Source organism: Vanacampus margaritifer, chromosome 6 (assembly GCF_051991255.1).
Source record: "Vanacampus margaritifer isolate UIUO_Vmar chromosome 6, RoL_Vmar_1.0, whole genome shotgun sequence".
NCBI lineage: Eukaryota > Metazoa > Chordata > Actinopteri > Syngnathiformes > Syngnathidae > Vanacampus > Vanacampus margaritifer.
Genome location: NC_135437.1, coordinates 17,039,771 through 17,055,642, shown reverse-complemented (window position 1 = coordinate 17,055,642; position 15,872 = coordinate 17,039,771). Strand labels below are relative to the sequence as shown.

General features: G+C 40.7%; 2 protein-coding genes across 3 annotated transcripts in view; one reads left to right on the top strand and one right to left on the bottom strand.

Annotated features, from left to right (window-relative positions):
- Window positions 1-8: 8 nt before the first annotated feature.
- cd9a (CD9 molecule a) lies at window positions 9-8,008 on the bottom strand. Of its 2 annotated transcripts, none has more exons than XM_077568871.1 (8): window positions 7,648-8,008; window positions 4,643-4,745; window positions 3,876-3,973; window positions 3,193-3,267; window positions 2,996-3,097; window positions 2,017-2,106; window positions 768-851; window positions 9-696 (listed from the first exon to the last, which is right to left on the bottom strand). In XM_077568871.1, exons 1-8 carry the CDS (start codon window positions 7,714-7,716, stop codon window positions 631-633), a joined length of 687 nt encoding a protein of 228 aa, XP_077424997.1. In that variant the 5' UTR covers window positions 7,717-8,008; the 3' UTR covers window positions 9-630. The 2 variants fall into 2 exon arrangements, with proteins under 2 accessions (XP_077424997.1, XP_077424998.1); XM_077568872.1 differs by lacking the exon at window positions 7,648-8,008 and adding an exon at window positions 5,761-6,165.
- A 1,494-nt stretch (window positions 8,009-9,502) lies between these two features.
- vwf (von Willebrand factor) overlaps window positions 9,503-15,872 on the top strand; it is a 28,753-nt gene continuing 22,383 nt past the window's right edge. Inside the window, exons 1-9 of the mRNA XM_077568123.1 lie at window positions 9,503-9,980; window positions 10,052-10,103; window positions 11,134-11,277; window positions 11,593-11,695; window positions 13,132-13,340; window positions 13,602-13,723; window positions 14,501-14,720; window positions 15,526-15,648; window positions 15,726-15,837. Of these exons, the coding sequence (XP_077424249.1) occupies window positions 9,975-9,980; window positions 10,052-10,103; window positions 11,134-11,277; window positions 11,593-11,695; window positions 13,132-13,340; window positions 13,602-13,723; window positions 14,501-14,720; window positions 15,526-15,648; window positions 15,726-15,837 (1,091 nt within the window). The 5' untranslated portion in view covers window positions 9,503-9,974. The remainder of the gene's footprint in view (window positions 9,981-10,051; window positions 10,104-11,133; window positions 11,278-11,592; window positions 11,696-13,131; window positions 13,341-13,601; window positions 13,724-14,500; window positions 14,721-15,525; window positions 15,649-15,725; window positions 15,838-15,872) is intronic.

Genomic DNA, 15,872 nt, shown 5'->3' with positions numbered 1-15,872 from the left:
AGTCAAGATTCAACTCCATTTTTGTTTATTTGACTCTTGAATCGTATGAATCAACCAAGTTCAATAAAAATGAAAAAGTATTTTGAAAATACATACAGTAACATTACATGTGCATATCTAAAGAGGACTGAAAAGACAAAATGTGACAACAACAAAAACGGCATTTCGAAAGAGCCAACAAAACGTCACAACGAATAACACTTGAGTCTAAATTACAAAAAGAGTTTACAGCTGAGAATCCTGTTAATTCAAATCAATTCGTCCATTCATTTGGCAGCTGACGCATTCTGCTGAAGAAGCATGGGACTTTTATGGCCACGGTCCACAACTCCTTCTGCCAATAGGTGAGAGGCTTCAATGGAGTAGTGATCGATAAACAACAAGCTGATCTTTTAAGATCATTTGCACAAGCACTAAATTCATTCGTGTGATCTCAATGCGGTACATTTCCCACTCAAGAACAGATGGCACCCATTTTATAGCTGGGCCTGACAACCACATAGACGTAGGGTTTGATACCCCCCCCCATTGAACGAGCAGTGTTTCAAGTGGCAGTGGGGAGCCATGTGACTCTGGGAATGGCATCATGCAACATTAACAAGGACTCCATCATGCGTGGGCGGGCGGGTGTCACACCACCTCCCGAGACTTCCTGATGGCGCAGCACAGGAGCATGCTAAAGATCATCCCAAACACCTGCCAAGAAAGATGAACTGAGTTACATATGTTCTCATTTGAGTGGCATGACCAGGCTAAAAATGCCTTACCATAATGACCCCTATAGTGATGCCCACTCCTCCTATGATGTGCAGCTTGGAGTCAAACACTTCATCAATGGCGTCGGGGCAGCTCTGTAACACAGGATACAAGATACAAGATTCATTTGGGCTTTTCCAGGACCTATATGAAACGACTTAGAGGGTGCACAAGTGCTCTAGTAAAACCATTGTTGCCATAGAAACCACAGCAAGAAGGCTGAAGGAATGTCTGCAATGGAAAACTGACAGCCCACACCATCATTATGTGTTTTTGACATGTAATTACACCGTCGCTCGCTCCTCTTTTAAGCAGGACCCATCAAGTAAGTCCCATCAGTTTTGTTTTTTTTAAGCCCATCAAGCATTATCATCAGTCTTGGAATAGTCATTGCATTATTATTTTATTTTTTATTTTTTTTGTAATTACTGTTGAAAAAACGATCCTTAAGTTTTCCGCGTGTTCGTAATGTTGATTTTCTGAAATCAGACTGGAGCTCGGTGAACAGGACCTTCGAAGGATTTATTTTACAGAATATTCTGGACACCGCAAGTTACAGACAAATGGCTGCAGTTCTCTCGCTCAGTGTGTCTTTACAGCCAACTCCCAGCATCTTATACTATCTTGAAGAGCAGTATCATAAAACCCCCAAATCTTTAAGCCCCCCCCCCCAAGAAACAGCCCCCAGTCCTTAAGCCCCCCCACCCCCTGCCCCCATCCACCAGCCCTATCATTCAATACACATTGACAAATGGCCCTTTGATGTGGAAACAGACGAGGCCCCCTCCCCAGACCTCATTCAATACACTCACCAATCTCTACTGAGGAAATCTAAAACAGTTATGACTAAATCTAAACAGTTATAACTAAATCAAAACAGTTATAATTAAATTGAAACATTGAATGTCAACATTACTATACTGAAAATGACATCACTGTTGCTCAGGGTACAGGTAACGACCAATCTCCGCTCAGCTTAAGAACAGAGGTGAGCCATGATTGGTTATTACATGACCCCTGAGCTACTGTGATGTCATTTTCAGTCGACAGCAAGTGGCAAAATGGCCGTCCCCTGAGATGGATAAAAACGGATGGATCTTGCTGCTTTATTCATATTCCATAAACACAATATTAATCAGAATAATGTGTTTAGATGTGGGGCTGCATAGAACATATTATTGTCAAGAAAACTTCTGGGTTGACTTTAAGCGTATTTCACATTTTCTGTCTCTTGATTAAATCAAAGTGTTGCGATCTTACCTTGGTGATGAGCTCCTCAAGTAGCTCTCCTGGAGGACAGGTGTCTTTGGCACCATCAAACACAGTACCAGTTGGACCGCAACAGTTTAGCTGGAACAATACAACACAAGAGCCCCTTAAACAACTGTTTTTTTCCCCCTTCCCCTGAGAAACTTCTCACTGGTGTTGCCAGGCAACACATTTTTTTTGACTGCATGCATACAAATCATATGCTTGTTGATAATGGGATTTATAGCCGTAAGTGTCTATTTACGGCCTATTGAAACGAGATTACCCCCCGCTTTCAAGCTTCATGCTATGCTAGTCTGATTAGCTCCCAAACCAACATTTAAACCTCTTTTACACAGACACACAGAAATTCACGACATTGCAGAATTCCTTTAGCCTACATGTCTGTCAGCCTGTTGTAAAGGAATGTTTAGAATTGAATTGGTTAGAGACATTAATCCTATCATTACATATGAATGGAAAATCAGTTTATGAGCACAAGTCTTTCACTAACAGACTTATATTTGTGTTTTTGCCAGGCTGCATGTGCCGCGTTCGCAGGGCTGTACCCAATCAAAACTAAGATAAATCATACATCCATGTAGCCTACCGGGTAATTATCTTTATTTTATTTGAATATTCTTATATACTCACTAAATCAAATATAGATGCTTTGTCGACACTTGGATAACTGGAGCAATTAGAAAGATAATATGTCATTTACAGTAGCGTGACGTCCTTCCAGCAGTCAACAAATATTTTTTGTTTTGTTTGATGCTGTCATTGTTATCGCTATGTGTTAGCCTAGCGACCGGAAGTTAGAACGTCATCTTAACCCAAATGCAGAAATGGTGTGTGTAGTGTATAGATGCCATTGTGTGTGTGTGTGGGGGGGGGGGGGGAGAAGCATAATTTCTCTTACCTTTAAATACTTATTTACAAGATTGACAAGCAAGCACCACAAGATATTTCATCATAATAGAAAACTCACGCCAGTTTGAATCACACGCAGTGTCTCTCTGAGACGCTCATCCTTTGTGTTCTTGTAGTTGTTGTAGGTCTGGATGTAGAATGTGGTAATGTCTTCCACCACCTGCCATGCAAGCAAAAAAAAATTATTTACTTTTTCCTTCTGCTAGAACTTGTTTGTTGTGTTTGGCAAGTAAGACTTTATAGTTAGTGAGTTACCTTGCTCTGGTTGGAAAATCCCCAGATGCCAGCGGCGACTTCAATGGCAAAGATGATAAGCAGGAAGAAGAAAAACTATGGCAAGGAAAAGGGAGTTGGAATGCTGTGTGCGCATGTCTGTTGGCATGCACAAACAAGTCAGGTCATCTGAGCGGAACTGAACTTGATTTACATAGACCCCTCCTACTGGGAGATTTAGTACAAGACGATTAAGGCCAGATGGGAGTCGACGAGAGAGCCACACAGGAAGTGAACAGTAGCAACATCTAAGTCTGCTGGCTGGCTTCGGCCTTTTTCAGTAAACGCTGATTAAAAACAGTTATTTCAAAGGCTCAAGGTCAATTCACATTCCACTCAGGTTAACAATACAATGTACCGAAAGGAAGTGTTGGCATGATGCAAAACTGAATAAAATGAGGAAGCAGGATGAATGATACATTGGGCGAGTCGCTTTGTATTCCTGCCCAAGTACTGACCACACCTGACCATTTTTACTGTTAGTTTTGCAGATCCTTCAAGATCACGTGTTCTCAGTCGTGTGGGCACAGCTTTACTCACAAATGTACTAAACACAAGAGCATTTAATTGCTAAGTTTGTCATACTTTTGTAGATATATACTATTTGTAGTAAATAAGTAATATTATCCAGACAGTGATTGAGAATTACTGTAAGTGATACATACCAATCCCAGCATACAAGGAGACTCCTGGATGGCACCACAACATCCAAGAAATCCCACGACCATCATTAGCGCCCCAGCGCCGATCAAAATGTACACACCTGTCAACAAAAAAATCTAGTAACACTGCCTTTTGAGCCAAATCAGTACAATTTATGCTGATAGAAATTGCACATCTGATTTCGTTGATTTGGAAGGTAACGAACCAAATGGTAAATTAACTTTTTATATTCCTTTGCAAATGGTCGGGTCTCTGGCATGCCTGCCTACCATCTCATGTGAAACTAAACTGAGTAAATCTAGTTCTAAAATTGTGCCTTTAACAAGCCCTTCTGATTTTTGTGTTTGCCGATCGCACAGCTGTTTTAGATTTAAAAAAAAAAAGCACATTATTTCTCCTTTAAATTAAAAATTATGCAACAAAGCTCACAGTAAGGCAGTGAAACCTTGTGTTTCCTTCCAGACAACCAAAAACAGTTTTGTAATGTACTACAATAATTTTCTGGGGTTTGAATGTTCAATTGAAATGCCTATTACATTTTTGAGCATCAACAATAATTGTACTAATAGTGCCTCAATCCCAACTATTATCGGCACTTGACATTCCCTTTCAACACACACTGAAGCTTTTGAATATGCCAGTGTCACTCGTAGTGGATGTAAACAAGACAAATAAAGCAGTGTCTCTACATTAAACATGATGCACTCAAAAGGAAACTGACTTGCAACCATTGTTTTGAATGCGTCGCTTGTGCTGAAAAGCCTCTTACCGGTGTAAAACACATATGGAGAGTCTGGTCCTTCAAACAGGCCTTTGGTCTTGGGGTCTAATCTCAACCACAGGCCGATGGCAAAGACAGCAGTGCCTGCAAGCTGAAGCAGTAGCATACAAGATTTGAGTTCATTTGGTGTAATCACAGGCATAGGACACTTCATTAGGTACACATGCTGAATCTAATTTAGTGTTTCCTCATTTATTGACCTTAGGCACAGAGGTATATACACACAGTGTACCCCCATTAATATAAGCTATATTGGGACTCAAATAGGGGGAAAAAGCCTAAATGTGAGTAATTGACACCCCCACACCCTTAAAAGGTTTTAAATTTCCTATAGATGTCACAAAATGGCAGCTACTTAACTCTCGTCAACATAGTTCCTTGGCACTTAAATACTATGGCTCACTTAACTTAGCTCACTTAAATATAGTGCCTTGGTCCCAAAATGCCACCTATCACATTGGCTACTGGAACACCAAAACAGCGAAAAAGGTGGGTTTTCTGTAAATAACTGAAGATGGGTTACCCCAAAAAATTGTGACTAGGTGAATTTGCGAATGCTAATCTAACCCTATCCCTAATCTTGTACTGAAATAATGATTGCTTCTCAATTTACTCGTAAATTTACTTTGGTTGTGAAATCTGGATGTTTAGTTGAACTCAAGGCTATTCTGACGTATGACTACACAGGTTACTGTTGCCTTCTGCCATTTAATATAAGATTGTGTTCTGGCTTACTGTACTGTATATCCCTGTCATAGACATTTGATAAACTTATTGTATTGGGAGGGTTATGTACTGGCATACTCTACTTACTACTTAATACTTTTAGCAGATTTGTGTATGCGGTTGCCAAAATTCTTCCACTTGACAGTCATCTACGCACGAAGCCATTTTGTTTTGAGCACACATGCTTGAACATGACTGTTGAACTTTACATTCACTGATTGCGGAGTGCATGCCATAAATATAACCACACGCCTCGTTACTGCGTGTTTTCAATCATTCCTGGCACACAAAGATAAAAACGTCAAAGAATCCACACCTCGTTCTCTCATACTGTCCAAGCACACACACAACACACAACAGGAAAAATGAAGCACACCTACCCAGAAGAAAGAGTTGAATATAAACATGAGATATTTGACGCACTTGATCCCCCCAACGACAGCCATGCTGACGGGTTTGTTGACAAACTTTATATTCCTGAGTGGAAGCAGTGTTAGCGTGAGCTAAAAAAAAAAAGTGAGGCGTTACAAAGTGAAAGCGTTATGAAAACGCCACGCCTTTTAGTCGCCTGTATGCACACTTGGAGTGGGAGTGGCGACAACATCAGGGCCTACTCAACAAACTGGCCTACCATTCGAAAGCCTGCCCATCTTCCTTCCTCTGTTTCTTCAACGCTTGCATAGATTGTGGCTACGACTGCTATGTGAGAAACTGCAGGCAGTCAGCCGAGATATAGCAACACATCTGATAGCAACATGTTGAGACTGAATGTCTTATTTACCTCACCTGCTGTCCCAACCGTGCACTACGCCTCTTAATTAATCGAGCAGTTGGACAGACTTGGATTGATTTTTTTATATGTGAGAAACCCCACACATGATGAGGAGTGTGGTCTTACTGCTCTTAAAGCAGTGATGTCCATGTTTTTCCTTCCGAGGGCCGCTTACAGAAAAATCAAAGTATGGTGTTCTTTGACTTCAGTTGATTTACGCACACTAAAATCAATCCATTGAACAATTAAAAAAAATATATATATAGTATAGTTATTTTTGAAAAACTGCTATGATAAGGCAAATACTTAAGTATTGTTTTGTATTTTGGGGTGGCCGCTGCCCTGTATCCCGCTAGAACAGATCCACCCCTGGAGACGTAGTCGAATCACAATTTCAGAATTACTTAGCCCAACTCAGTGTTAACCAGACACATAAGAATCATCTAGTGTAAATATTGAGCATGTTTAACATTTACGACAGTCGGTCCAGTGTGTTTCCCAGCAGATTAGGTGAAAAAAAAAAAAACACTCTAAAATTAGGAATTTAGTCAATTCTCCAGCTGTAACTAGTGGTAGCTAGTAGCAATGGCCTTTATAATGGTCACCCCGATCAGCCTCTTATTTTTTTATTTATATTTATTTTTTTATTTTTTAATCAACAAATATTTAATCTCAAACATATGGCCCAAGCATACAGTATATCGGCTAATGAGTTTATCGTTTTTAAATTAACTACTGAAATAAATTGTGTTTTCTACATATTCTAGTTAGTATAATGAGATGCACCTGAATATTCTTAGCCATGTTTATTTCCACAGTGTAATTCCCCATTCACACACACAAGCTATGCTCCATCCCCCTTGTGATACATTGTTGTGCTCTGTTCTGTATACAGCTACAAAACATAAAATCACCATAAAAGGCCAAAACATCCTTGAGAAACCCCTCACACACTTACACACACAGTTTAACATATACAGTTATAGATAAACAAACACCCATTTGGGACACACCCCGCGGGCTTACTGGGACTGTGAGACATAAATAGCGCGCATGAGATCTTCAGTTGTCACACACAAAACAGGCACGCACACATCGACTCCCTGACATGCGCACCACTACTCTCCACGTGACCACGCACAACTATTTGCAATCAATAATTGACGGGCTTGCTCAATATTTATTTATTTTTACACAACCATTTTAAAATGCAGTACGCGAAAATTCGTCAGCGTGTTCCGAGGAACTGGGTCACTTGGCCATTGGGGATGATTACAAGCAGCAGTAGCAGCCCCGCTGAGCCTCCACATGCGCCGGGACAATAGTAGCGGTTCGGTGAAAATTAATATAAGTGCATCAATAAATCTCAACCTAGTTCGAACACACTGCGGCAATATATGGCGGTTTGCACCGGGTTATTTCCACTCGCGACACACGCTTCACAGTCGTCAATACGCACAGCCAAATATAGATTTTCGTTTGTAACCGCACTCACCCAGAAGACCAGGTTGAAGGCGAACATCAGATACTTGACGCACATCTCTCCGCCGGATAGCGCCGCCATGACGTCGACGACGAATCTCGTGTAGTAGCTGTCTTGAGACGATTCGAACCTGTGTGTTCGTCCAGTGAGACGCTTCAATCTCCACGCGTGGCGCTGCTGTTGCGCGCGGCTTGTGGTGGTCCCTGCCCCCTCTCGGCTGCAAAACCCAACCAAGCGTAAAAAGCAGGATATGCCCACGGTGCTGCATTAAATCCGCATAGTTTGGGGTTTTATGTGCTTGTCAATTAGGCCTAATGAATATGCGTCGCAAATCAAATTCAAAGTGTACAGGGCGACCCACAGTGCGATGACGTAATTGTCAGACTTGTCCCTGATTGAAATCGGTGGCACAACGTGATGACGTCACTATCCCGACTAAAGCGCTTGCAAGGTCGCTGACTAGCCCGGTGTACGGCTACACTAGTATACTGCGCGTGAACGAGCCTTTCTTTCCCTCATGGAGAAGGATAAATTATTCATCCATCCATTCATCCATCCATCCATTTTTTAGTACTATAGGGTGAGCTGCTGGAGTCCATTCATGTTTATTTTGGGGACATCCTGGACTGACTGCCAGTCATTCGAAGGGAATGAACATTGACTCTCAAATTCAAACATATGGACAATTTTTTATATTTGAATTAACTTTACATGCATGTTTTTGCAACGAGGAAGAACTACCCTTTTTTTTGTTTTTTTGTTCTTTTTTTCTTTCAACGGGCTAGCTGGTATACAACTCTGTAATTCATGGCCTCACTAAAAATATTAGAATTGCTTATGTTAACCAGATGTAAATATAGCAGAAACTATGATCCCACTTAAATATAATTTCAAACTCATTTTACAGTTACCCATAAATGGATTGCAGATTATTTGACTTTTAAAAAAATTGCACGTGGTAACGACTTTTGTAACTTATTCTGCTGAGAACCCACCCTATACTTAGCTCCTCCTCATTTTACAAAGCTTGTCTGTCACTCGACCATTATCACTACCCCCCACCCGCAATTACTACTTTCCTGTCAGTGACTACACATTTACATGCAGTCAATATTCAGGTTAACGTCAAAATTACCGTTTTTAAAATGTTTGCATGTGTGAGATAGAGTTACTCCCGTACGCATAGCCATTGTGACGTCATTATGCAAATAGACGTCATTTCTGCTTTTCATTTCCTACTGTTAAGCAAAATACATTATATTCATGTTACTCACCACACTAATGAAGTAGTGGATTTACTTCTCACTTACTCCAAAAGTGTGGTTCTTTACTGTGTCGTCATGTTTGTTTACCTCTGGTTGTGTATTTCCGGAGGGTAGCGCGCCAGACGCACTGACATATATTCACGTCTATATTGTGTGTCTCGATACGCCGTAGAGACTAGAGACAGAAAATAAATTGAAAACACAGCAGAGAATTCAAGTTAGGCTCATTTAGTGAGTGGGGCGGCAACATATTATAGTTCTTGTCCTCAAACAATTCCTTGCAAATAGAGCATGTTCAGAACATTAAAAAATGCCTCATTAAATCGAGGTATTCCGATCACATTAATATGATTAAATATTCACGTTAGAAAGTTGTAAATCTGTGAAAATAGTGAACCACCACAAATATGCAGGGGATAGTTGTTTAATTGAAATCTTTCATTTCTGTTCAGTCAATCAAAAAATACTTTTTGGGATTACCAGGAAATGTTTTTTGATTCCCACCAGGCTCCTGATTATTTCCCCAGCTGATTTTTTTTTCATCATTTCCAAAGAACCTCGTTCCCATTGTTTTCATGCAATTTTTGGCATAATTTAGTCATATGTTTTTGCTTGCGACTATCAAACCCTCAGTTCTTGCGTGAGATATCTTCCCGGACAGTGTGTTTTGTTGCTCAGTTGTTTGGGTTGGCACAGACGCAGGTTTGTACCAGCAGGCTAATCACTCAGCCAGACCATCAGTGGGCATATCCTGGTATTGTCTCACTGAGGCCGTCTGATGGTGTCGCGCTACATGTACGGACTGATAGTCTGGCCTTCTTGACATAACCTGATGTAGGGGGAGGGATGTTAAGGCCACGATAACAGGGTGGGAAGGGTTTTCCTTTATATAAATGAAGAACTTTTGAGTTAGGCTTTTTAATTTTTTGACCCCATTCTCAGTTCAGCCTGTTATGTGACGCATAGCGACACCCCGTTCCACCATGTAAAACCTGGAAGTGCAGCATTTTTGGACATTGTAAGAGTCTTTTTTTTTTTTTGTGCAAGATTTGTGGATTAGCCGAGTGTAGCGACATGGAGGTACAGTACTTATGTTTTAGGAAGTCAGTTTAAGAGGATCATGGGATTGAAGCATGTTGTTTGTGTTTCAGTTATGCGCGGGCCGTTGTTTGAGAGGCATTTGGCTTCTGATGCATCTGACAGGTGGGTGGAAAAAAAATCCCATTATTAACTTCTTGAATCCTTGAATGTGTGTGTAAATGCTTAGTTGTCTACTTGTGCCCTGTGAATGACTGGCAAACAGTCCAGCGTGAAAGGCTCCATCTTACCTGCAAACACAAGGCTACAAAAGATGGATGGATGGTTTGTATATCTAATAGATCTGGGATGGGCAATTTACTACACGATGGAGAGGGCCACAATTTTTTTTATTAGTGCTACTGGGGGGCCACATAGGACCACACACTTCCTAACCAGATGTATGCCAAAAATGCCATTTTAATTATGGACAAAGCACGTGCCAGCCTGTCGATAGCGAAAATCTGCGTATTATTGACGCTAATTGAAATGCATTGGGAAATGTGGGGCCGGGGACTTTTTTTTTTTTATTAACTCCCCAAAAGTTTTGAGAAATCGTGATAAACCTCCAATTTTCATTGTCTGAGCAGCAAACAAACACATAAAAACCATTAAAGAAATAAAAAACATGCACAAATAGGTACATTTATGGGTGCTGAACCGCAGGTATGAGTGGGTTCAGTGTAGTAGAGGACATATAATTTATTAAAAAAAGGGGGGGGGGGGGTAAAATTAATTGAGGGTAGAGACAGTTGCTCATGCTGTTACAGATCATAGCTAACTAATTTTTCATTTTTGAAAATGCACTTTTTCACATCCTCTTATACATAAGATAAATATGTCCACCCAATTTTGTGCTCACTCTTAAAACTGCTGAGTCAAAAATAAATATATTTTTAAAAAAGGATAAAAAATGGACCGGACCACTACTTGGGTTTCTTTGACCCAAAGTACAACAACATAAAAAGTACGTTTAAATTTTCCGGCATGTTGAGGCATCCCAAAAGGCTTTTTTAATTCAAGCCACCACAGAGACGTCATACAGACATTTTTTTCATTGTTAAACTCTAAAATGGGCTATTTTTAAACATAGCATGATGTTTTTGTAACACTTTTAGTGTTCATAACAGTGTTGTGAATGTGTGTGGGTGTGCAGCATGCGTGGCAGGAATGACAGGACGATGCAGCCTCTTTGGTCGGCACTACGTTCACACCTTTGATGGGGTTTTGTACGAGTTTCCCGGCGACTGCAGCTACCTGCTGGCTGGGGACTGCAAACGTCGCTCCTTCACGCTGCTGGGTGGGTGAGCCAAGTATGGCAAGAAGGCTACATACAACCCTTGCCAGTCTTTTACTCTGGCCTACAAAGTATTAACATTATCCCCTGTAATATATTGATTTTCGTACATGTTTTGCTAACTGAGGAGCTAAATATTAGCTGCAGTGCGGTTCTACATTGTTGCAAACCACAAACACATTGCCAAACAGACATTTATTGTTTACTGAATACCACTTTGACAGTGTCAATCAAAAGTAAATAGATGTTGTTTGTCTCAGTGAAATTTGTTTTTGGTGTGGCAGAAGTCAAACAATATACACTGTGATTCACCTGCAGGAGATTTTGTTGGGGGCAAAAGAACCGGAGTCACGCTGTTTCTCGGGGACGTCTTTGAGCTGCATCTGTCTGTCGACGGAAGATTATCACAGGGAGAAAACAGGTAAAACTAAACCTAAAAAAGAAAAGATCAGAAAGTGTTGACGCACCATCTGTGAGCCAAAAAGGAAGATTATTTGCAGCCAGGTCGGAGTGTCTATTCACCCATGAAGTGAGAAAAATCTTTCCTGTTCCTGAAAATGTGGCTGGGAATGAGCCGTTCTGCGGTTCCGCACCATGGCAACATCGCAGTCACTGAGTTTGAAGATGAGTGAGGACAGGACGCACAACCACTTTTATGAGATGGCCGAAGTCTTTGGATAACCCTTGAGTGGTGTGCGGTGTATCTCTGTGCAGAGGCAGATTAGACCCAATGTTGGTAATTTTGCAGACAAGTTCAAGCCAACGGATCTGCGCGAGGGAAGGCTGCGCCACTCTGGGAGTGAAAATAGACAATTTTAGTCATGGCCAATTAAAGCTTCTCATTTCCTTGAAATGTGACGTGCTAGTCACACACAATCAGCTGTCACTAGATAGTTAGAAGTCTGCTTGGAAAACACTTGTTTGCAAGTTTTGCACTGATAAGAAAATCAGGATCCACTGCTTATAGATACACCGTTTACAATGACAGAGCTCTAAATCTTAATCCCACAAAGTCTCCTGTCAAATTGTATAATCCAAAACTCCTCCAAGCATGCCTTTGTAGACCTTACTTTGTGTACTAGGCCAAACCTATGTTGATTCATTGATTGATTTTTACTAGGGTTGTCAAAATTAGTGCGTTCATTTTAAGTTAAGTTAAAGTTCCTTTAACATCACTAACTTTTTTAGCGCGCAATTATGATCACCCCTTACTTGGAAACTCTGTACTGGTGGAATTCCAGTTGCAACGCAGTAGACACGTCCATGTCTAAATTTAGCAGTAATAATTGTAATGAGAATGCATATATTTGTGGAGACTGGGGTCAAGTTGTATTTTACAATTTTAAAAATGTGCAGAATTTCACAAGTGACTTCATGTTTAAGACTAAATAGCTCTTAATATGAAAAGGAAAAATGCACTGAGCTGTCACCAATGTCTTACAAATGCAATTATGCCATCTAGTGGCAGAAAAATGACCTTAACACGAATCAATATCACACTCATTTTTTTTACAGTACATCTTTTTAATTTTAACTCAATTTTATGAATTATTATGAAATTATGTATCAATGACTAAAAGATGCAGCCACATTTCTATTAGTTTAACATTTTTTTCCCCACTTTTATGTTAAGAGTATAGAACTTAAATAATATTTTATTGTACATTTTATTGTACATTTGGAAAAGATACAACATTTGCAATTAATCGTGAGTTAACTGTTGAAGCCATGTGATAAATTACGATTAAAAAATATAATCGCCCGACACCCCTAATGTATTCATTCTGGTACTTTTGTGCCAGTATAAAACTGCAATCAAAGAATCTCATTAAAGACTCTTTGCGTGTCACCTTGTAGACTTTCTCTGCCGTACGCTTCACACACCGTGTTTGCTGGCCAAGAATTGGGCTTCTACAAGCTGTGGAGCGAAGAGTTTGGCTTCACGGTGACCATTGACACCGCGGCTAACGTGGCGCTGACACTCACCAAACAACACGCCAACCACACCTGTGGGCTCTGTGGTAACTTCAATGCAGCGGCGGCTGATGAATACACCGCTCAAGAAGGTATGTGACGGTGTATCTTTTGTGTGAGGCCACCCATGTTGTGTGTTCAGTGTTAAACCGGGTATGCACATACCAACTTTTTTTCCTGTGAATTTCGGAAACGGTTTGAGTCACCAGGGCTCAGAAACAGGAAGAGAAACTATTCCATACAGGAAAAGATAACGGGTTAAAGGAAAAAAATCTAAACAAAACAAAGAGCAGCGGCAGCATGTGATTAATGAAGAAGCTGTCAGCGTCTTTATGTGTTGTGCGTCATTTCAGGATTTCTCACAGAGGATAACTATGATTTTGCAAATTCATGGGCGGTGAAGGGGGCAGGTCAAGCCTGCAGACGTGTCTCTACTCCCAGTCTGTCCTGCAACAGTTCCAAAGGCACTTCAGAGGTCAGCCGCACACACACGCACACAGGCACACACAAAAGGCAAAACAGTGCTTAGAAAAACTTGAACATCCTTGACTGAGAATGAAAAATGACTCACACACAAAGAAAATCAAAGCATAACTTCTCTCTATTGTGAAAATTCTTACGACTGAGATAGGCTGCAAAGCAGAAAAAAACTTTTTTTTGGTCAATAGTGCGTCAATCAATTTATTTTGCTATAGAAGAAATATAATGCATTTTTTTCCCAATATTTTAGACACTTTCCAGGTGTCTCAATAACATGTCTGTGACATGTATTTGTCAATATATCTCAAGAATCAATAATTATAATTAAGCGCTCTTTCACCCTCAATTAACACTTGGATAGCTTATTTTGAGGGCGGTGAACCTGTCTCATGAAAATGTGCCGCTGCTCACCCCAGTCACATTTGCAGCAGAGCAAACGGCAGGCACGGGTTTTCGTCACCGTGACGACCCAGCGCGGAACTAGGGAGTTGCAGCGATGCAAGCAAGTACCTGTTCTCAGGGAACCCAAAGTCTGAAAAGTGAAACATGCCCCGTAAAGACAGTAAATTTACACTTGACAATCAGTGGAGCAGATTTGTACCTATTTCCAGGCAAAGTAATACACACAGAGAACAAACTATTTATATGCAAGCAGTTCAAATGTAAATGTTCTAAATGTCCATGGATTACTTTTACAATTCCCAGACCTTTGCAACCTTACGCAGAGGTAATGATAAGGTGTAAGCAGTGATAATATATCTTGTTTTTGTAGATTCTGTCCAGCTGCAGCGTGTTGCAAACATCCGCCGTGTTCCTACACTGCGCCCACTTGGTATCTCCCGAGGCCTTCCTGTCCCTGTGCCAGGAGGAGGCGTGCCACTGCGGCCAGGGTGACAGCGAAGACTGTTACTGTCCAGTCCTTCTTGAGTATGCCCGCACGTGTCATGCCCATGGGATGCTTTTACGAGGGTGGCAGCAGGAGAGTGAATGCTGTAAGTCGGCAAAATGTCATTAATTAATGTGAGATAAGCGGGTGGCAGAAATACTCACACTTTGCACTTTGGGGGGAAGTACAGATACATGTGTAAAAAATAAAAATAAATAATTAACAGGTAGAAGTAGATGTACTGATTCAATTCCTTTGCCTATCTAAAAGTAAAAAAAAAAGGACAGACTGAAATGTACGGTATACAAAACTAAAAATGAATTTTACTAATGCAGTGAACCGAGTAGTAAAAAACGCTAACTAGCAACAGCAAAAAAAAAAAAAAAAAAAACATACACATTGTATGTTTTTTTTCTTCCTTTTCCAGATTAGACTGTTAATTATTTGAATGCTGGTGGGGGATTTTGCTGGTACAAGGCAGCACAATTGCCACAATTCATTTTTGAGGTGATAGTTTAACGTTCCTTCCTGGTGCTGCTGTTTTCAACTTCCTGGTGTCACAGGGTTTTTTTTTTCATCTGCCTTCTAAGACCTCAATCAGTCAGACCACCTCTCTATTTACATATTTTTTACATTGTGTTATCATCTGCAGAGATTGAAAAGAAAATAGTAATCCTTTTTTGATAAAGTAGAGAGTAGAAAGTACAAATAACTTTTTTTCATGTGTGCGGTCAAAGTAAAATGACGTATGTAAAATACACACTCAAGTAAAGATACTGGAAAACTAATGGCTGTAAGTAAAGAAATAAGTAAGTAACAAAGTAAAATAAAATAAGTGTTTGTGCTTTTTTATTTCACACACTAAAAATAAGTGCGCGTGTGTGTGTGTACATGTATGTGTGTGAAAACAGTCCCCAAATGTCCCATTGGAATGCACTACAGCGAATGCACCAAGTCCTGCTCCACAACCTGCCATAGTCTCAACATCCAGGAGGTCTGCAAGGAAGACTGTGTGGATGGATGCACATGCCCTGGTAACTCCCCCAGCTACTGGTTTCACACCGCCTCAGCATCTAGTCTTAATGTGTGAGAATTTGCATGTGGTTTTCAGCGGGTAAAGTGTTGGACGGAAAACGCTGTGTGGAGGTGTCCCAGTGTTCCTGCGTGCACATGGGCCGGCACTTCCCTCCGGGCTCCACCATCTCTCAGGACTGCAACACCTGGTGAGTGGATGTACACATCTGCACAATGTGTGAAC